Raw genomic sequence first — 23347 nt, 5'->3', positions numbered from 1 at the left:
GACAGACCATCATTTTTAGCAAGAGTTCCTGCAACATTTGTTCATCATCCATTGGTCTTGGCAAGCTCGATCAAACTTGTTTGTTTTCGTTTTGATTTTCTACCTTTGGCTTTTTAACTCTTAGATATTTTGGTCAGAAACACCCTTTAAGGACAGCTGAATTCCAATAACTACCAACTAGCCAACCTCTTGTCCACAAATCGTACAAACAACTTGTACCTCTCCTCCTGAAATGTATTTAATAAAAGAGGTGGTTCAGTAAATCAGTTGACAAGATGAGAAAATTCATGTAAGCCATAGGAAAGCTTCAGGATGCTTCAAACAGCAAGAAGAGGAAAAACAGAAAAAGAAGGCAAAAATGAGAGAACATTAAACAATATCGCTTTCCTTGCACTGTTTTGAGCATCAACAAAGAGGTTTCATTTGCGTTGTCTTCGTTTGGCAATCGCTGCACAGAGGATACCACTTTTCATTTCGAGTTGTCGCTGTCCTGTATAATTAATTGTTTTGTAGTCATACTTGTACTCGTACATTGCAGTTTCGCGGTGGCCGTGTCCGAGCTCGGGGATGCTGCCTAACGATTGATGCAAACTCACAAGGTTCATATCACAAGGTGAACTAGTGTTGTATCTGAACCGAGTTCCCGAATTTGAACTCGCACTTCTGAGCCAAGTCCGAGTCAAGCCCGAGTCAAGTCGGGTTTGCTTGTCAACTCGGAAAATAACTCAGATATTTTCCTGTGACATGAAATGAAGTACCTGTAATTGCAATATATTGCAAGTGTGTGTGGTGGAAATGTGTGTTATATGAATCACATATCCTGACAACTCCATCTTTGCCTTTTGCCAACACCAACTCCAGCTGTATTTGGTCTTTCATTTGAATGTACTATAGAATGGCCAATGCCATGTTGTTTCTCTTTGTGAGTTTCAAAGCAAAATGTAACTGTAATCGGGCACTGTAACTGTAATCGGATTACTATATATTGACCACCCATGTGGTCCTGTCTAGCTCTGTTAGCCATGAGCACAGGATTCATGGTGTGGCTAGCTCTGGGTTAACTCTGATCGGCTGTGGTTGTTGTTCTTGTTGTTGTTTGAATAGCATTTTAATGCTTACTTCCCAATTGACCCGTTACAGGGTTTTTAAAGACATTTCACTATACCCCAAATGACCATGTACAGGATTTCATTAACAAAGGGTTTATTACAACATCTCTGGGGGGGGGGGGGGGGGGGGGGGGACACACACACACATGGCGCAAAGCTGAGGTAATGGATAAAAAATAATTTCCCTGTTGAATCACAACGAATCTTGTAAAGCGAGCGAGTAGGAGATCGTTGTATTGTAAAGTGAGCAGTGCTGTGGGTCAGATGTACCTGTCAACGCAGCTTAGATTGAAGCCATGTGTCCCCCCTTGCAGCACATACGCTTGATTCTAGTTTTTCCACAAGACTCATGCATGAAAAATAAACATATATTTAAACAAGCGTTACGCCTAGGTCCCCAGTCGGGGAAGTGATGTGAGTTGACAAAGTGGAAGACGCAGAAAACATGCTATGATATGATATTTCGCTCACAAGGTTCAGACATACATGGTGGCGGCCATCTTGGATTTTGACGTGGCGACCCAATTTTCAATAGCGTTCTTCCTTATGCCTAGATACACCCACACACCAGATTAGAAGTTGGTACTTCGCTTATTTTTCAAGATATTCCGCTCATAAGGTTCAGACATACATGGCGGCGGCCATCTTGGATTTTGACATGGCGACCCAATTTTCAATAGCGTTCTTCCTTATGCTTAGATACACCCACACACCAGATTAGAAGTTAGTAGATCGTTTATTTTTCAAGATATTTCGCTCACAAGGTTCAGACATATATATGGTGCCGGCCATCTTGGATTTTGACGTGGCGACCCAATTTTCAATAGGGTTCTTCCAAATGCCTAGGTACACCCACACACCAGATTAGAAGTTGGTACTTCGCTTATTTTTCAAGATATTTCGTTCACAGGGTTCAGACATATATATGGTGGCGGCCATCTTGGATTTTGACGTGGCGACCCAATTTTCATTAGCGTTCTTCCTTATGCCTAGATACACCCACACACCAGATTAGAAGTTGGTACTTCGCTTATTTTTCAAGATATTCAGCTCACAAGGTTCAGACATACATGGCGGCGGCCATCTTGGATTTTGACGTGGCGACCCAATTTTCAAAAGGGGTCTTCCTTATGCGTAGATACACCCACACACCAGATTAGAAGTTGGTACTTCGCTTATTTTTCACGATATTCCGCTCACAAGGTTCAGACATACATGGCATCAGACATACATGGCGGCGGCCATCTTGGATTTTGACGTGGGTTGCACCCACACACCAAATTCGAATGCGGTCCTTCACTTACGCACGCACGCACGTACGCACGCACGCCTGCACGCACGCATGGACGGACGGGCACACGGACGGAGGGGAAAACCATAGTCCCCCTTTCGCTCCGCAGTGCGACGGGGGACAATAAGCTTAACGGAGTTCCGAGCCAGTCCAGGAGCCGGTAAATTTTTGCCATAATCACCGAGCCGAATCCGAACGAAGCTGAGTCCCAGTACTAAGGTGAACTTTATTTGTCCTAATTCTACTTGGCAACAGTTGACTTGACATGTGTGAACGTGAACTTGCACGAGCTTAAATTTACTCGAGCACAGAGTAATGTGAGTGCACAGTCAGCAAGCATCCTGCCATTTGTACTCATGCACACAAAGTGTCAGTAACCTGGTCTGAGCTGGTCTATGGTCACCACAAATTTGAAATGTTGTTGTCCTTGAACGGTTAAAGGAGATTGAACGAGTCTGTGAGAGGAACTGAGCGTCCAATGAAAAGGTCCTCACCATAGAAGTGCATCAAACTTTCAGGTTGTGCAGCACTGTCAAAATTATGAAGCGTATACTATTATATACTCTGCATAAAAATGAAGCAACAACTTTTAAACTGCAAAATAAACTTTTAAGTCGCAGTTAAGAATTTTCCTAGACATGTGTATGCAAAGCAATGGATGTTGAAGAAAGACATCTGTTCAGGTAATTTGACGTGCAGCATCTAATGTTACAATTATCGTAACAAGAGCTGAGCAATCAGGGACATTTCACATGCAAATCACATCTCCCAAACAATGTGCGTACAGGTTTGCACATGACTGATGCCTTTACCCTCTATATATTGACCACCCATGTGGTCCAAATCAGTTTATGAATGAATAAATGTCATTTAATACTGAATTAGTTGGTTCATTCCATTGGGATGGTTCATGGGGGGATGACTCAGACTGCTGTTACTTCCCAGTACGATATTCATTGCAGTGTCATTTGTAGGGAACTGAGAAGGTAGTCTCAATTTTTCTGTAACATTTCTCATCACCAAACAATTTGCATTGTTTTCACTTTTTCCTTCCTCTGAGCAATGCGAGTTCACAGAAAATCCTCAATGGTGTCGCGCAAGGATTATGACCCCTTGGGAGGATCCTTGCCAGAAGTAACCAATTTTCAACAACACAAGCTTTTAAACATCTCAGGTTAAAGGGCAAAACAGTCGTGATGACCGAAAGTTAATCCATATAGAATGGAGCAAGCGTATTAGTATGTATGTATGTATGTATGTATGTATGTATGTATGTATGTATGTATGTATGTATGTATGTATGTATGTATGTATGTATGTATGTATGTATGTATGTATGTATGTATGTACAGTCGTGGCCAAAAATATTGGCACCCTTGCACTTTTTTCAAATAACTCACAATTTTCTCGAAAAATAAGTTGAAATTGACAAAAGTATTTGGTCTCCACTATTCTATATTTCACTGTCAATATTACAGAATCTTGGTTTTTGATTCTAAATTTAAGATACCCTTTTAAATCAGAAAATAAAAAGAAATGGCATTAACAAAATCATTGGCACCCCAGACTTAATATTTGGTAGCACAGCCTTTGGACAAAATAACTGCAGTCAAGCGCTTCCTACAGCCATGAATGAGCTTCCATCACCTCTCTTCTGGCAGTTTGGCCCACTCTTCTTGTGCAAACTACTCCAGTTCCACCAGATTTGAAGGGTGCCTTCTCCCAACTGCTGTTTTCAGATCTCCCCACAGGTGTTAAATGGGATTTAGATCTGGACTCATTGCTGGCCACTTCAGAACAGTCCAGCGTTTTGTCTTCAACCATTCCTGGGTGCTTTTTGAAGTGTGTTTGGGTCATTGTCCTGCTGCAAGACCCATGACCTTCGACGGAGACCCAGCTTTCTGACACTGGGTTAAACATTGTGCTCCAAAATGCCTTGGTAATCTCCTGATTTAATGATGCAATGCACACATTCAAGGCACCCAGTGCCAGAGGCAGCACAGCAACCCCAAAACATCACTGCACCTCCTCCATGTTTGACTGTAGGGAAGGTGTTCTTTTCTTTGAAGGCTTCATTTTGTTTTCTGTAAACATAGAGATGATGTACTTTATCAAAAAGCTCTAATTTGGTCTCATCTGCCCACAGGATATTCCCCCAGAAGGAGTTTGGCTTATTCAGGTGTGTTTTGGCAAACTTCAGTCAGCTTTCTTATGTCTCTCTCTCAGCAGTGGGGTCCTCGTGGGTCTTACCATAGAACCCCCTTTCAGTGAGTTGGCGACGGATGGTGTGAGTTGAAACTATTGTACCTTGTGTCTGTGGGTCAAGCTTGAATCTGTTTGGCAGTTGATCGAGGTGCTTGCTCCACCATTCAAACAATGCTTTGCTGCAATCTTTGATCAAATCTTTCTCTTGCGGCCACATCCAGGGAGGTTGGCTACAGTGCCATGGGCCTTAAACGTCCTGATAGCATTGTGTATGGTGGACACAGGAACATCAATGTCTCTGGAGATGGACTTGTAGCCTTGAGATTGTCCATGCTTGGCGTCAATCTTGTGTCTGACCTTCTCAGACAATTCTCTGGTTTTCATTATTTTCTCCATGCTCATTGTGGTACACACAGTGACATCAAACAGCAGAATGACTTCTTTTCTCTATTCAAACTGGTTGAATGAGTGAGTTTTATATTTCAAGCACCTGCAGCTCACCACAGGTGAGTTCAATTCCAAAGTAAAGGAGAATCACCTGCTTGAAATCTAATTATTTCTAACAACTTCTAAAAGGTGCTAATAATATTGTCCGGACGATTTTAGGATTTCTGTGTGGAATAAACTAAGATTTAGTAATTTTTTCAGCTTTTTTGTTTTGTTCCACTGCAAACCCAGGAAATACATAATATGTTGATCCTAAAATATATTTTTATTTCACCAATTTCCTGGAAGAAATGGTGCATTATTTGAAAAAAGTGCTATATGTGTATATATATATATATATATATATATATATATATATATATATATATATATATATATATATATATATATATATATATATATATATATACAGACTTGGCATTTAATATGGAATTTTTATTTATTCTCGACTTGGGTTTACTTTCTGAACTCAGTATCTCAATCTGGTGAATTTATTTTAGGCTTCAGTGATTTCTTTGTCAAAAGAGCCATGTCACTGATTGTCCTTCGCAGCAAGAAGTCAATAACAGGATAATATCACAGGTGGCGTGACAAAATGTAAGGACAGGTACATTTGACGATTGGCTTCACAATCAGGTATATAAGGGTTGTTGCGTTCTGTATTAGTGGAAAACAACTGCTGCACATCTACAAAAGTTATTGCCGCTTCCTCTGGAGATGGTCCGTCAACTCGACAATGCTGTTTGTCATGGAGTGGTGGTTTTACGAAATTCCAGCATAAAACAGCGTGCTATTGCTTGGCAGTATGGCATCACTCAAGGTCAGGTGTCAAAGATCCTGAAACGAAATGCTCAGAGGGGTGTCCCTACTCCAATACCGAGGCCAGGACGTCCCCACAGAATCACAAGGAGAGATGATCGCCAGCTGCACCGGTTAGTCTGCAATGGCCGTACCAAGGCAGCTAATCGGCTTAGGGCTGAGTGGCAGCAACTGACAAATGTGCCTGTATACAGAAGGCTAGTCAACCAACGACTGGTTCAAACAGGCTATCGTGCCAGGCGTCCCCTGAGAAAGCCACGCCTGCCCAGACAACACAGCCAGCGCCGGTTGCAGTGGGCCAGAGAGCACCGTAAATGGCAGCCAGGACACTGGAATCATGTGACCTTCAGTGACGAGCCTACATTTCTGGTCTATCGCCAAGATGGCCACGTCTGAGTGTGCAGACAAGTGCATGAAGCCTACAGCGAAGATTGTATAGTGCCAAGAGTCCAAGCTGGATGTGGTGGGGTGACCGTTTGGGCTGCTTTTCATGCAGGGGGCAAAACTGACCTGGTTGTTCTGAATGGAAACCTGAACCAGTTCAAGTACAGGGCCATTCTGGATGAAACATTACTTCCATTTGCTCGTGCAGCCTTTCGAGGAAACTGTCTTCCAAGATGACAATGCACGGCCTCATCGTGCTCGCATGATCCAACACTTTCTTGTTGACCATGGTGTAGAGCATATGAAGTGGCCTGCCATGTACCCGGATATGAATCCGATAGAAAACTTGTGGGCAGAATTAACACATCAAATCGACCACTTGGACCAGCAGCCGACCTCTGTGCGTGAATTGCAGCAGGCTATTGTCACTGCATGGCAAGCGATTCCTGTCCAAACCTTGGCAAATCTCATGAACAGCATGCCTCGATGTGTACGTGCTCTCCTGAATGCTCGTGGGGGTTACACGAAGTACTGAACTGTAATTTTACTGTCCGTAATCCCAGTCACAATTTCACTTTTGTTTTTGTTGAAATTTATTTTGGCTCATGTGTAAAATAAAGAGATACTTCTGGAAAACGTACAGAAGTTTAACACAGTACTGTCCGTGAATTGAGTTCGATATCAGTTTACATCACTTTCATGGATCAATTTATTTGCTTCGAAATGTCAAATGTGGTTTTTGTTTCTTTCAAAGGTCACATTAACAAAATCTAGAATAATTTCAACATAATTCCAATGAACTTTTGGTTCTAAGTCATTTTGAAAAGTAAGTTCACCCCCACAAAAAAAATATTCCATATTAAATGCCAAGTCTGTATATATATATATTGGCAAAACAGAATGACTGTTTTGTCATTCTAGTTTTGTCAAACTAGAAAACAGAAATTGCATGAATATATATATATATATATATATATATATATATATATATATATATATATATATATATATATATATATATATATATATACATATACATACATACACACACACACACACGCAAACAAAGTTTGGGTTTGGGCAAACAGCACATGCAAAATAAGGAAGGGATGGAGAGTTTGGGGGAAGCTGTCAGAACAAAGGTCAACATCTTAAGTTCACGTTCACGACCAACTTATCCTTGGCAGAACAAAGTCCAGCATCTCATCGTAAGTAAATTAATTAGTTTTCTATATTTGGGCTGAAACGATTTGTGTTCGGTAACAAAGGTAGTGCTTGGCACAGGTTGCTGGGAGCTCACTCACTGCAAGTTAAAAATGATTCATTCATTACAGGGTTGAGTCCAAAGGATATGGAATCAAGTGTGGAGCACATTTCCCTTTCCTTTACAAACTCATATGCTATCACTCACTTTTATATACCTGCAGAGGAAACTAGAAAACAGAAATTGCATGAATGTGTGGATGGATATTCCCCTGCCCACATTAGATGTCAACCATTAGATGTCAACCATTAGATACCAACATTCGATGTTAAATATGATCTCTATTAAAGATGACGTGAATAATCAACGGTCATGTGAGAGAGCGAGAGCGAGAGAGAGAGAGAGAGAGAGAGAGAGAGAGAGAGAGAGAGAGAGAGAGAGAGAGAGAGAGAGATATTTATGTAGAAGAGAGATAACAGATGCTTATGAGTCAAATTATAGTCTTCAAAATGATTTTCAAAGGGTAAATGACCTTTGACCTATTGAATGCAAAATGTATTCAGTTCATCTTTGTATTACAGTCTGTACTTGTGCCAAGTTTGATAGAAATCCCTGCAGTGGTTCACAAGCTATTGTGGTAACAAAGATAAAACTATTAACGGACGCACAGATTGACAGCCAGAGAGACAACCCGAAAGCATAATGCCTCAGGCCTTCGGCCGCAGACGCATAAAGACGTCCCTCCACATGATATTGAAAATATCCCATGGATTTCAAGTTTACCTCTGACAAGCGCATTAATCATCACCTAACAAGAGGTCAATAGACTTAATCTCACACATGCTGCTGAACATCTTCGACTTCCCTGTAACATTTGTCATCACCAACCAATGTGCATTATTTTCACCAAATCCTTCCTCTCAGCCATGAGAGGTCTCACCTCTCCACATACAATGATGACAAACAAGGAAAATAAATAAAAGACCCATAAACTGCAAAAGTAATCGTCGTGACAGTTTTAAAGAGTACTGCCATTCCGATGTGAAAAATGGAATTTCTAAAAAGGGAAAAAGAAAATAATCAAGCACAGGAAACAAAAACCCATTTACACACCTGAAGGAAACTTGACGTTTGAGGGTTCCATTTTTCCTCAGGCCGTCCATGCCAAGTGTTTAGAATGCTCAAACAAACCTTCAAGGATGAAAGGTGGGCGAGAAGTAGAGCCGTTAATGCTGAAACAAAGCCTAAATTCACAAAGCGAGAGATTCAGAAGAGAGGTCCATTTGTAAGGAAGCAAAGTGCAAAGAAATCAAGGATTTTCAGTGGACATAGCATGACATTGCATTGCAGGCCCTGCTTTAATGCTCCTTCATTTAAATTGCCTATGATTATACCATTTACTCTCCACTGTGGATAACGGCTGTATGGCCTTGCTGTAGTGTACCGAAAACACTGCTGCTCATTAGATCACTGAACACAGCCACTGTTAAAGTACCAGCTCGAACATAAACTACTTGCAACTTGTGCCTCCATAACAAAGAGCAAAAAATTGCAACACAGATACAATTACAAGAGAGAAAATGAAATTGCTAGTCTCCTTTCCAAAGAAACATGCTTTGTGATCCCGAAACCTACGACTTGAATTTACAAAGCAAGAGCACAATGGCTTCGCAATTCATTCTTCCAATTTAAAGGAAGCAGACAAAGCAGAGCTCGCCAAGAATGACAACCACAATGATTCTAAAAACAATGTCATGGAGGTCGTTAAAGGGAGTCAGAGATTTAATCGCGTGAAAGCTTTCTTGCCTTTCCATCATTGTAGAGGTTCGGGTTGAAGCGGATGCTGTTTTGTCCTGTCGTTTCCAAATTCACCAGCGGAGGTGACTTGGGATAATCTTGTGGGAAATAAACGTCAAACTCGAAGCATCCATTGGCGTACGGTGTGTCTGCCGGGCCCGTGATGAGAACCTGAAAAATGCGTGCCGATGGGGCTCGTTGGCCTTTTACTTGCTCAGCTCATGCGTGGAAACTAGAGTTTGGAACTTGTTGCATGCCAATACATTTAGGCTAAAGGTTTGAACAAGCGAACGAAAAGTTTACAATAATTGTAGACTGTCAAAACAATTTAAAAAAGTTAAATGACAAATTTTTGACATTAGCTGAAATGTAAAGTTTTTTTGTTGTAGCAGAGTATGAGACAATGGACTCTAAACTGAAGCTATTCCCTCAAGAAACTTGAAGTAGTTGGCGAATTGCCTTCAATAACGCAACATCCTGTTGAGGAGAATGCAATGTTCACCTTCAATTATCCTGAGTGAAAATGGTGGCATACCAACCTTCATGACATCGAGGCGCTCCTCATCACATCGGACAAACACACTGGAGGAAGCAGAGAGAGGCAGCGATGTGGACAGAGTGACGGCCTCCTGGGCAAGCCGCCGGGCCCGTGCGGCACTCTGACCATCACTTGAGGTCTTCACCTGCGACGCGTAGTGGTGGCTTATGCGAAACACTGGCTTGTCATTCTTGTCGACCACCATCTCAAAAGTATCTGTGGAAATTGAAGAGTGACAGGCAGCAGACACAAAGGGGTGGCTTGTAAACGACAGTGCTGGTTAAGAATTTCGAATGGAATTAATATTCCTTGGAAAGGCAACGACTTCCTTCAAATCAAATGCAAAAAACATGAAACCAATCCATCCCCATTTTTGTCAAGAATATCATTTTGCAAACATCGTGGTGGGCTCACCAAACTGGAGGTCCTTCATTGTACCAATGTAACGCTCCTGCAAAGACTTTCCCACATATGAGGAACGGTTCTTTGGGAGAACACTTGTTGTGCTTTGCTTGTCTGCTGTTCAAACACAATACAATGTTACAGGATGCATTACACGACACAAGTATGCACAAATAATAGCGTTATGAAGTGAAATGAAATGTTAGATTTGAAGCTCTATTCATGAACCTGAATTATTCCCACCGTTTTATGGGGTCAGCTAAAGGGGAAGTTTTGGACCAAGATTTCAATGAACCTATTGGCAAGGCACGATGTTCGACTGGAGTCCATTTGGCCAGGAATTTTAAATTAATTTGGGTTGCTGGCAATAACTTGCCGACTCTCCACGAAAGACACCGTGAGATATTTAACATCCACCAGCTAATGTCAGCAGAGGGGGAACCTGGATTAACATGTATCAAATGAACTATGTCCGGAAGGCACCAATCCATCAGTTAATGGTAAGGTTGGAAATCAAACCCAGATGAGACCGTTCAAAATAAGTGCCATCATGTCAGATACTTTTAATAAAGAGACAAACCAGAATGGCATTCTTCGACGTCACAACGTCGACCAATATGCTTCTGTCCACATTATTACATCATTATACAAATTTGCACCAAGTTTGATTTAAATCCCTTCAGCTGTTCTCAGTTATCACATTTTTACCTGACATGACCTTTGACCTTTGATCTGTTGATGCCATAATCCAATCAGTTCATCTTTGCATCATATATACTTCTACCAAGTTTGCTCAAAATCCCATCACTTGTTCACAAGTTGGCGTGCCAACATATATATTTTAAATTAACATGACGTCTGACCTTTGACCTCTTGTCCCCAAAATTTAAACAGTTCATGTCTGCATCATGATACATACTTAATGGAAATCCCTTCAGCTGTTCTCAAGTTATCACATTTCGAATCATCACAGTTCTCAAGTTATTATATATATATATATATATAATATATATATATATATATATATATATATATATATATATATATATATATATATATATATATATATAATATATATATATATATATATATATATATATATATATATATATATATATATATATATATATATATATATATACAGTATATATATATATATATATATATATAATTATATATATATATATATATATATATATATATATATATATATATATATGTATACACATATATATATATATATATATATATATATACATATATATATATATATATATATATATATATATATATATATATATAATGTTGCGAATATGGAATTTGGCCTCCATATCCGCTTGTAAATATTCCCCTATTTTCTCCAATACTCCCCAACTTTCCCCAATCCCCCATTCCCTAGTCCCATTGCATGTAAATAACAATCAGTAGAGCCGACCTTCCCCTTATTCCCCCATTAAATGTCGTGCCCAGGTCCACCGCACCACACGTAGCCAACTTTCGGACATCTTCCTAGTTATTCTTAATCTATGTCAGTTAAGGCCTCGTTTCCATTAATTATGACTCTTCGTTGCACCAGAATGTGATTATATGGCATCAGTAGTGAGTTTAGGACCTTTCCCATACCTCCTCCCATCTTCTTCCCCAAACAACAACAATAACAACAACTACAACAACAATTACAACTACAACTACGACTACAACAACAGAGGGGCGGGGAGTGTGCGTCCTCACACCGGCTCGGTTACCCGCCATGACCATACGCTCCACGGCGTTACCCCGAAGGGGCTGGCTGTCAGCTCCTCGTCAGGGGCGGAGCCAGTAACCCCCCCACGCACCCAATGAGAAGCAACGTGCCGATTCCACGAGGCGGAGCTAACGAGCCGAGGGCGTGTCACTCCCCGCCGGATATACGCGGCCCCGCGCCGGATGTGACGTCAGATGCGCCCCCAGCCTGGAGAGAGAAGTCGCCACCCCTCGAGCGCTGCAATACCTCCACCGCATCTCTTAAACTGGACCGTACGTGATCCTGCCCTGAGCCCAGGTGCACCTGGAGCGATCGCTACCCGCTTTCCTTTCCATCAACCCCCGTGTGAGTCAGCCTTGTCCCGCGTTTACCTGTCGTCTGTCCGGGGTTAATATAAGTGTGTGTAAGTGCCCACCTTCCTATGTTTCCCTCTTGTCCCTGTAATCTAAACCTTCCGCATTATTGTAATAACAACCTTTGAGAACCGTATCCCTGGTGTCGTGTCGTATTAATTCCAGCCGTGTGTCTTCTTTTTCCTTCATTGGTCTAGCATAGCGCGATTAGTCAACGTTCGGGCACAATCGGGTAACTTGTGCAGACGTGGTCATACCATAAAACCGCTCGGTAAATAACATCCAAGCCACGTCTGTAACAATTGGTGTCAGGAGTGGGATTCCACAGGAGTTGCACACCGACCAGGGACGAAATTTTGAGAGCAAATTGCTAAAAGATGTGTGCAGTCTCCTGTCAATTCGGAAAACCAGAACAACGCCTTTAAGACCTCAATCTGACGGGATGGTGGAAAGATTCAATCGAACTCTAATCCAACAACTGGCACTGTTCACCACCACCCGTCAGGATGACTGGGACGAACATCTCCCTTACTTGCTCATGGCCTACCGAACCAGCCAGCACGGGGCCACCGCATGCAGTCCAGCGTTGCTTATGTATGGGCGGGAGTTACGGGCTCCCGCCGACTTGCTATGCGGTCCCGTGCCAGACACAGTGGTTAACCCGCCGAGGGAGGGGTACGCACGTCACCTAGAGGAAGGCATGGAGCTAGTCCATGCCTTCGCCCGCCGCCAACTCCATCTGGCGGGGGAAAAGATGAAGCGCAGGTACGACGACCGGAGCCAGGGGAGTCAATACGCTCCGGGGATGAAGATTTGGTTCTTTAATCCCCGGAGGCGGAAGGGAAGGTGCCCAAAACTCACCTCCCCCTGGCAAGGCCCAGGAGTCGTCCTGTCGCAAATCTGTGACGTGGTCTTTAAGATCAAAATGGGGCCACGAGCCCTCCCTCGGATCGTCCACGCCGACCGGGTAAGACCTTACACCGGCGAGCAGGCGCCCCCGTGGATTGCCTCGGCTTTAGATGCCGAGGCGGGACCCAGTACCTCTGAATAAGGGGGGGCTTATTAGTGCCAGAGGACTGGGGGATTGAGGAGCGATAGGCCCGGTGGGAGAGGGTGGCATCCCTGCCACCCTTCCCATGGGGGGGCAAAGGAGCAATAGCTTATGGGGTGTATGGCAGTGAAAACTAGCCCGGGTGGGTTAGGATATTGTGTGTAGGGATCTAGAGAAGATGACCTTAGGTAACGTTAAGGTTAGTTAGTGACTGATACCTGTAGTGGGGACGCAGGTAGATTAGTGTGGATGATAATGACGTGGGAGCGCAATAGTTTAAAGGGACGACTGGGAAGCGCAAGTTTCAGAAGGGAGTAGTTAGCTGAGATGATGCCGTGTGTGTGAGGATTGAACAGGTGTGATTGCACAGGTGTGCAACTGGACAGGTGTGTGGAGCAGTGTGTGAGTAGTGGGTGTTGTGGATCAGCGCGAATGCGCTTGGGGAGAGAAGGGTGCAGGTGGCACCAGGTGTGAGAGAACAGGTGTGCAAGTACAGGTGTGTGGAGAGAGTTGGAGTAAGTGGTACGGAGTGGTGTGCATGGTGCGAAGGAGTGGATGGGGGAAGAGTGGACCCCTTTCACGAGTACCCGGGGCGGGTAGTGTAAGTGTTAGGTAGAGGGTACAGGTAAATTGTGGTTGGATATTGGCATTTGTGGTGCGGTTGCAGAATGGTGTTGTGAATGGGTGCATTAGTGTTGTGGAAATGGCTGGGCGTGTAGCCTGTTAGTGTGTGTAGTTGGTTGGGCACTCCACCACTGTGAGGATGTCGGCCAGGTGAGGCCGCCGGTGGGCTCTGGGAGCCGGTAGTTGTGAGTGGGTGCCTGAGGATCCCGGGTGTGGATCGGGCAGCCCAGTGCCAGAGAGGGCACGGAGTGGGGAGAGAGCCAGAGGGCCTTCCCCTGGTAGTTAGGTTAGGGTAAGGAGCAGGTAAGCTCGGAGGCAACTGCAGTGGTGGAGGTGTGCAGGTGGGTAGACCCACTGGGAGAGGTACACGCCACAGCCCAGAAATTGTACGAGGGCACCGGGAGATGAATCGGGGGAGTGAGACCCCAAATTGAAGAGCACCACAGTTTGGCCAATGGGAATTGGTTTTTAGAACCCATAGAGTAAGAGGGCCAATGGTTTGGCCGGAGAAAGACCCCGGGTAGTGTAAAGTTGTTAAAGTCATTTAGGAAATAGTTAGGATTGAAGAACCTGTCGCACCATACGCAGCCACTTACCTGTGGTGATGATGATGACTCCACACCTGTGTTTTCTTTGGTTGTGTTGCAGAAATGAGAATTGCTGTGAGGATTTGTGAGACGCATCACGACGTGGATGAGACATTGGGGTGATTCCATCTCTCCCTCCCTAGGAGGGACTGATGATGAATTGGTAATGGCAAATTTTGATGTTGAGTTGAAAATGGCAAATTTTGATGAGAGTTGAAAATGGCAAATTTGATTGGTTAGGAGGGAGAGAAGACGAATTTGGTTTATGGGAGGAACGGGGAAGACAGTAGGGATGTTTGTCGATTTGTAAAGTAGATGTTTATGGGTAGTGTTGTGTTTTGTGGATACAGTAAGGGGTAAGGGAGGGGCCATGTAGGTTACCTGGTGGGGGGCGGGCGTACGATAGGAACGTACCTGTCTCACCTGGTTCCCATGTGCCCCCAGTGTGCATCATCTTGTATTGCGTGCACTTTTGCGCCCTTACCACCTTACTCACTTGTCTGCTTCTTTTGTCTCCCACCTCCGAGGATCTGGCTTTGGGGTAGAGAGAGAGGAGAGAGAGGTGCTGGCTGCGCAGTTGTGGGCCTGCACTTTCGCTGTTTGCTGCCGGGATCGATACACCATATGGACCGCAATGTTTGTGGCCACCCACAATGGACCGCAGTTCGTTTGCGGCCAAGCACCACCCGGGGATGGACCTATGGGTCAACGTGGCACCTATGCCATACAGGTGAACCACTTTTAGTTGACACCAAGTGCACCACAAGAAGAGCAAGAGACACCTGCAGGGTTAGGGGTTGTCGCATTTATTTTTAATCATTGAACAATGGTGACTGCACCGATTGGTGGTGGGGTGGTGCTGTTGATGCTCGGAAAGGGTGCTCTGCACGTTATTAAAGGCCGTCGGCCACAGAGCACTCGTGGGTTGGTGTATCGATGTTGGCAAGCGCGCTCTCTCTATGCATAACATCTGCATGTGTTCCTCCAAAAACAGGTCCTGGATCGTAGTGTAAATAGCAGCGTAGTCGTGTAAATAATGCTCCCTACCGGCTGTATGTGTAGTTTGCGAATTCTTTCCGGATTCGGTTATCCTGTGGGTGTGTTTCTGTGAGGAGAAGGGTGCAACGTCGCAGGGGGACATATTTACTCATTTGTGAATATCTGTAAAACTGTCGCACTCAGGGTAGAGTTAATAGTAGAGGGAACTACATTGCGTGCCACACTAAAGTAGGTAAAAATTTATCGGGTCGGGACGCCCCGAGGGTAGAGAAGGGTGCAATGTTGCGAATATGGAATTTGGCCTCCATATCCGCTTGTAAATATTCCCCTATTTTCTCCAATACTCCCCAACTTTCCCCAATCCCCCATTCCCTAGTCCCATTGCATGTAAATAACAATCAGTAGAGCCGACCTTCCCCTTATTCCCCCATTAAATGTCGTGCCCAGGTCCACCGCACCACACGTAGCCAACTTTCGGACATCTTCCTAGTTATTCTTAATCTATGTCAGTTAAGGCCTCGTTTCCATTAATTATGACTCTTCGTTGCACCAGAATGTGATTATATGGCATCAGTAGTGAGTTTAGGACCTTTCCCATACCTCCTCCCATCTTCTTCCCCAAACAACAACAATAACAACAACTACAACAACAATTACAACTACAACTACGACTACAACAACAGAGGGGCGGGGAGTGTGCGTCCTCACACCGGCTCGGTTACCCGCCATGACCATACGCTCCACGGCGTTACCCCGAAGGGGCTGGCTGTCAGCTCCTCGTCAGGGGCGGAGCCAGTAACCCCCCCACGCACCCAATGAGAAGCAACGTGCCGATTCCACGAGGCGGAGCTAACGAGCCGAGGGCGTGTCACTCCCCGCCGGATATACGCGGCCCCGCGCCGGATGTGACGTCAGATGCGCCCCCAGCCTGGAGAGAGAAGTCGCCACCCCTCGAGCGCTGCAATACCTCCACCGCATCTCTTAAACTGGACCGTACGTGATCCTGCCCTGAGCCCAGGTGCACCTGGAGCGATCGCTACCCGCTTTCCTTTCCATCAACCCCCGTGTGAGTCAGCCTTGTCCCGCGTTTACCTGTCGTCTGTCCGGGGTTAATATAAGTGTGTTTAAGTGCCCACCTTCCTATGTTTCCCTCTTGTCCCTGTAATCTAAACCTTCCGCATTATTGTAATAACAACCTTTGAGAACCGTATCCCTGGTGTCGTGTCGTATTAATTCCAGCCGTGTGTCTTCTTTTTCCTTCATTGGTCTAGCATAGCGCGATTAGTCAACGTTCGGGCACAATCGGGTAACTTGTGCAGACGTGGTCATACCATAAAACCGCTCGGTAAATAACATCCAAGCCACGTCTGTAACAATATATATATATATATATATACATACATACATACATACATACATATATATATATGTATATATATATATATATATATATATATATATATATATATATATATATATATATATATATATATATATATATATATATATATATATATATATATATATACACACACACACACACAAACAACAACAGGCATTTTAAGGCCATTTTCCCTGCAAGAGCGGGGGTTAGCCTTGCGGTCCCCATGACAATCTTCTTCATTTTGCCCTATTTTCTGCATCTCCCCTTGTTAACCCCCTTGCCCGCATTTCTTCTTCGACCATCTTTAGCCAAGTCTTTCTCGGTCTTCCCCGTCCTCTCATTCCTTCCACATCCATTTCCATCATTCTTCTCAACCAGTCACTTTCATCCTTCCTCAACACATGACCAAACCATCTCAAACTGTTTTTCTTCACAGCATCCATCACAGGATCTATTCCCATCATCTTTCGCATTTCATAATTTGTCTTCCTCTCTCTCAACGATACTCCACACATCCACCGAACCATTCACATTTCCACCCTTTCCAGCCTTCGTTGCTGCTCTACGTTCATTACCCAAGTCTCGCTCCCATAAATCATAACACTTCTCACACATGCAGCATACACCTTTCCCTTCAGCTTCAACGACACTCCCCTCCTCGTCAGCACACCACTCAGTTCCAGAAACTTCTTCCATGCACATCTCACTCAAACAACCATTGCCGAGTCTGATCCACCTTCTCCATTCAGCATGTCTCCTAGGTAACAAAATATTTTCACACTATGTATATATATACACCACCGGTCAAACGTTTTCGAACACCTCAATTTTTCCAATTTTTATTGAAATTTAAGCAATTCAAGTCCAGTGAATAACCTGAAATGGTACAAAGGTAAGCAGTGAACTGATTGAGGTTAAAAAAAAGTTTAGGTTAGCAAAAACGGGAAAATAATGTAAATCGCACAGTTATATTGTAAAAAAAAGGCCTTCTTCAGGGAACAAGTAATGGGTTAACAACTTACAGCTGTTCTGCAGCAATGTAAGTAAATTAAGCCTTGAAACAAACAACATACATTTTAAGGCCATTTTCCCTGCTAGAGCAGGGGTTAGCCTTGCAGTCCCCATGACAATCTTCTCCATTTTGCCCGATTTTCTGCATCTCTCCTTGTTAACCCCCTTGCCCGCATTTCTTCTTCCACCATCTTCAGCCAAGTCTTTCTCGGTCTTCCCCGTCCTCTACTTCCTTCTACATTCATTTCCATCACTCTTCTCAACCAGTCACTTTCATCCTTCCTCAACACATGACCAAACCATCTCAAACTGTTCCTCTTCACAGCATCAATCACAGGCTCTATTCCCATCATCTTTCGCAATTCATCATTTGTCTTCCTCTCTCTCAACGATACTCCGCACATCCACCGAACCATTCGCATTTCCATCCTTTCCAGCCTTCGTTGCTGCTCGACATTCATGACCCATGTCTCGCTCCCATAAATCATAACACTTCTCACACATGCAGCATACACCTTTCCCTTCAGCTTCAACGACACTCCCCTCCTCATAAGCACGCCACTCAGTTCCCGAAGCTTCTTCCATGCACATCTCACTCGAGCAACCGTTGCCGAGTCTGATCCATCTTCTCCATTCAGCATGTCTCCGAGGTAGCAAAATGTTTTCACACCTTCCAGCTTCACGCCATCTCCAAGATCCAAATCAACATTTCCTCCATCTGCAGCTCCCTCTGTGCACACCTTACATTTGAATGTAGCTGCCACACTGGTTAATGACCCTCTCAGACCGCTACATTTTTGATGAACCCACTCAGCGTACATTGTACATTGAATGGAGTTCACTCCGACACCCTTCCTGCACACAGCACATGGCCACTTCCCAGTTCTTTCCACCTCACCACATGCTTTACCACTTGCCATCACCTTCGTCTTTCCTATATTCACCTTCAGACCTTTTGTCTCCATACATTCCTTCCACTTGTTCATCTTTTCCTTCAGTCCATCCATACTTTCCGCAATCAACACCAGATCATCTGCAGACAACAACTCCCATGGTAAACCCTCCTTTACGTTCTGAGCCAGCACCTGCATCACAGCTACAAATAGTAGTGGACTTAGTACTGACCCCTCATGCACTCCCACCTTCACCTCAAACTCACCACTGTTCCCGTCCTTCGTCCTTACAGCTGTGCGCGCTCTTTTGTACATTGCCATCACTACTCTAATCAACCATTCCTCCACTTCTAACTTCCTCAATGCCCATGTCAATACTTCGCATGGAACCCTATTGAATGCCTTCTCCAGATCAACAAATCCAAGAAACAACTTATTCCTCTTTTCCATGTACTTCTCCTGCAACTGCCTCACAATAAAGAGCGCGTCTGTCGTTCCTCTACCTGGCATAAATCCAAACTGCATTTCGTCGATCTTCACCTTCTTCCTTTTCCTCCTCTCCAACACCCTTTCCAATACCTTCATTCCATGCTCCAATAACTTTATCGCTCAGTACGAGCCACACTCCAGAGGGTCACCTTTCCCCTTGTATAGAGGGACGAGGGTACTCAGTTCCCAATCCACTGGAATGCGGCCTTCTTTCACCACCAGATTACAGATCTCTGTCATTCTCTTCACAATTCCTACAGGTGTCCCAACCTCTGCTGATTACTTGATTACAGTTTCCTACACCATCAAAAGGCACTTGGAAACTGGAGGAAACTCTGACAGGAAGAGGTCTGGCAGACCCAAAGCCACAACAGAATCAGAAGACAAGTTTCTGAGAGTCAACAGCTTGTGTGATAGGCGGCTAAGAGGACAACAGCTTCAAGCACAGCTTAACACTGGTCGAAGTAAGCAAGTCTCAGTTTCAACTGTGAAGAGAAGGCTTCAAGCTGCAGGTTTGACAGGTCGAGTGGCAGTAAGAAAGCCATTGCTAAGATGGCAAAATAAGAAAAAGAGGCTTGCCTGGGCCATGAAGCACCGCTAGTGGACTACTGAAGACTGGAAGAAGGTCTTATGGACCGATGAATCAAAATTTGAAATCTTTGGTTCATCACGCAGGGTTTTTGTATGCCATCGAGTAGGCGAAAGGATGGTTCCTCAGAGTGTGACAACTACTGTCAAACATGGAGGAGGAAGCGTGATGGTCTGGGGCTCTTTTGCTGGATCCAGAGTCGGGGACTTGCACAGAGTGACTGGCACCCTGAACCAAAAGGGCTACCACAGCATTTTGTAGAGCCATGCAATACCCTCTGGTATACGCCTAGTTGGTCAGGGGTTCATCCTACAGCAAGATAATGACCATAAACACACCTCCAGGCTATGTCAAAACTACCTTCGAGGAAAAGAACAAGATGGTAGGCTTCAAATCATGGAATGGCCAGCACAGTCTCCAGACTTAAACCCCATCGAGCTGGTTTGGGATGAACTGGACAGAAGGGAGAAAGCAAAGCAACCTGCAAGTGCAACACATTTGTGGGAACTTCTGCAACAGTGTTGGGAAGAACGTCCCGAACAATATTTGATTTCCATTGTAGAAAGAATGCCACGAGTGTGTTCGGCGGTTATATCTGCAAAAGGTGGCTATTTTGCTGAATCAAAAATTTAAATTAAATTTTGTTAAACAAAATGATTCTGTGATTTCTTTTTTATCTCCAATTGTTTATTTGTTCTATGTTTAATTTCAGAGTACATTGAGACATTAAACTGCGTAAATTTCAATAAAAACTGGAAAAATTGAGGTGTTCTAAAACTTTTGACCGGTAGTGTGTGTGTGTGTGTGGGTGTGTGTGTGTATGTATGTGTATACATACATACACACACACCTCCGTGTGTGTGTATGTACGTATACACATACAACCTCCGTTTCCGGTCCGGTCGTGAGAGGACGCTGGCGTCACTTGCTCGCCGCTTCTCTGACTGGACCATTGTCCGTATCTTGCTTTCCTGGTGGTCGTGGCGGATTTTTGGCCATTGAGTCTGCCCTCTGCACGGTCCCGGCTCTGCTCTGCTGCTCCTGGCTTCACCTGCTCGGCTCCTTCACTGTTTCCTCGGGCTCACTCTCGTGGGTTGTGCCCATTGTTTGCAGCGGCGGTGGTGGCGGTTTGCCGCCGTGATCTTGATTAGCGGCGGCGGTCGTTTGCCGCTGCATTTGCCGCTTTGCCTCCTCAACCTTGGCCTCGTGCTCGTCTCTTCGCTCCTGTCTGCCCTCTGAATGGTCCCGGCTCTGCTCCTGGCTTCACCTGCTCGGCTCCTTCGCTGTTTCCTCGGGCCCACTCCCGTGGGTTGTGACGATTGTTTCGCCTCCTCACCCTTGGCCTCGTGCTCGTCCCTTCGCTCCTGCTGGCATGGCTCTGCGGTACTCCGCCGCAAGGCTTCTCCTGCTTAAAACCCGCTCCACCCCATCATGCATCTCTGCAATCAAATCGAATGGACTCCTGCGTCGACCCAGGTACATTCACCGTGGCTCCGGTCGTAAGTTTGTTTATTTACAATCAGGTCACTCCATCCCCATCCTCTGGTCGGCTCAGCGCACTCCCACTCATCGTCCCAACACACCTGGTCACAACAACGCACAAAATCGCACCTCCTGTCTGCGAACCCTAGCCAAATCACCTGGATTCATACCTGCCGTACAAAACAACATCAAGCTCACCCTGTTCAATACCCGGTCCCTCAACAACAAATGCCTCATCCTGAACGACTACATCCTGGAAAATAAACTGGACTTTCTCTGTCTCACTGAGACCTGGCAACAACCACTGGACTACTACACGCTCAACCTCACCACACCCAATGGATATTCTTACATCAATAAACCACGCTCGGAGGGCCGAGGTGGTGGAATTGCCGTTATTCACCGACAAGACATCAAGACCAACCTCATCTCCATCTCATCTGCTCCATCATTTGAACACCTGGCTTTTAAACTCTCTGGTCACACACAGTCAGTCATGGCTGTTGTCTACCGCCCTCCCAAACCACACCCATCATTCCTGTCTGACTTCTCCTACTTTCTGACCCAGCTATGTTCCCTCTCCCCCTCAATCCTCCTCCTTGGTGATTTCAATATCCACATGGACTCCACTGACTCCACGCTAACCACTGACTTCACTGATTTACTCACCTGCTTTAACCTCACTCAACATGTCAACTTTCCTACTCATAACCGTGGTCACATTTTGGACCTTGTCTGCTCTACTGGACTAATTTTGCACCATCTCTCTGGCTCCGACCTCACTCTCTCTGACCACCTAGCCATCACTCTGACCATCAACATCCCCACCCCAGCACCAAGGCATTATCGCACTATCAACTTCCGTAAGCTAAACGCTCTTTCACCTACCTCATTCTCATCGACCCTCTCTGAAAAAATGTCCACTTCTCCCTTCGTTGACCTCCACACCCCTTCTGACCTCACTGACTACTACAACCACACTCTCTCCTCCTGCCTTGACCAACTTGCACCTATAAAAACCAAAACAGTTTCTTTCACCCGTTCTGCTCCCTGGTTTACCCCTGAACTCCGCCTGATGAAAACTCGTGCTCGCCAACTTGAAAGACTCCGCAATAAAACACGTCTCACAGTTCACTCCCAGGCCTACAAGGACCACATACAACACTATAAAGATGCCCTCTCCCGCGCCCGCTCCGCCTACTACTCTCAAATTATCCACTCTGGCTCCGGAAACCCAAAAGCACTCTTCTCTACAATAAACAAACTCCTCAGCCCCCTGAACACCACCACCCAGTCATTCACAATAGACAACTGCATCTCCTTCCTTTCATTCTTCCAACGCAAAATTGAAAACATCTACAACAGCTTGACCACCGCCGCACCCGCTCCCCCTCAAGCCACCTGCCCCCGCTTATCCTGCCATCCCCTGTCTCAATTCTCCCCAGTCTCCCCTACTGACCTCTCTGAACTCCTCATCGGAATGAAAACTGCCACCTGCACTCTTGACCCCATCCCCTCCAGCTTTGTCAAGGCCTCCCTTCCTGCTCTCTCTCCACTTATCATTGCAACAATAAACTCCTCCCTGTCTACAGGCATCGTCCCACCATCCCTCAAAATTGCTGCTGTTACCCCCATTCTGAAAAAACCTGGACTAAACCCTGACACCATAAATAACTTCAGACCCATCTCCAACCTACCCTTTCTGTCAAAGGTTTTGGAACGCGCTGTAGCCACTCAACTCAAACATCACCTCTCTGCCAATAACCTGTATGAAACATTCCAATCCGGATTCCGCTCCAACCACAGTACTGAAACTGCTCTCCTCAAAATCACCAACGACCTTCTCCTCTCCTCTGACGCTGGCAACCTCAACATTCTCATCCTCCTCGACCTCAGCGCCGCCTTTGACACCATCGATCACACCATCCTCCTCACCCGACTTGAA

The 23347-nt window shown here is 44.9% G+C and overlaps 1 protein-coding gene across 3 annotated transcripts in view; it reads right to left on the bottom strand.

The window, feature by feature from the left end:
* BIRC6 (baculoviral IAP repeat containing 6) overlaps positions 1-23347 on the bottom strand; it is a 538457-nt gene that overhangs the window by 41805 nt on the left and 473305 nt on the right. For all 3 annotated transcript variants that reach the window (XM_078784399.1, XM_078784400.1, XM_078784401.1), the window contains 4 exons: positions 10209-10313; positions 9796-10010; positions 9266-9427; positions 8573-8650 (listed from right to left, as the gene is read on the bottom strand). In XM_078784399.1, the coding sequence (XP_078640525.1) occupies positions 8573-8650; positions 9266-9427; positions 9796-10010; positions 10209-10313 (560 nt within the window). The remainder of the gene's footprint in view (positions 1-8572; positions 8651-9265; positions 9428-9795; positions 10011-10208; positions 10314-23347) is intronic.

This window comes from Myxine glutinosa, chromosome 9, assembly GCF_964187855.1.
Source record: "Myxine glutinosa chromosome 9, kmMyxGlut1.1, whole genome shotgun sequence".
NCBI lineage: Eukaryota > Metazoa > Chordata > Myxini > Myxiniformes > Myxinidae > Myxine > Myxine glutinosa.
The sequence above is the reverse complement of the archived record's forward strand: the minus strand, read 5'-3'. Positions and strand labels throughout refer to the sequence as shown.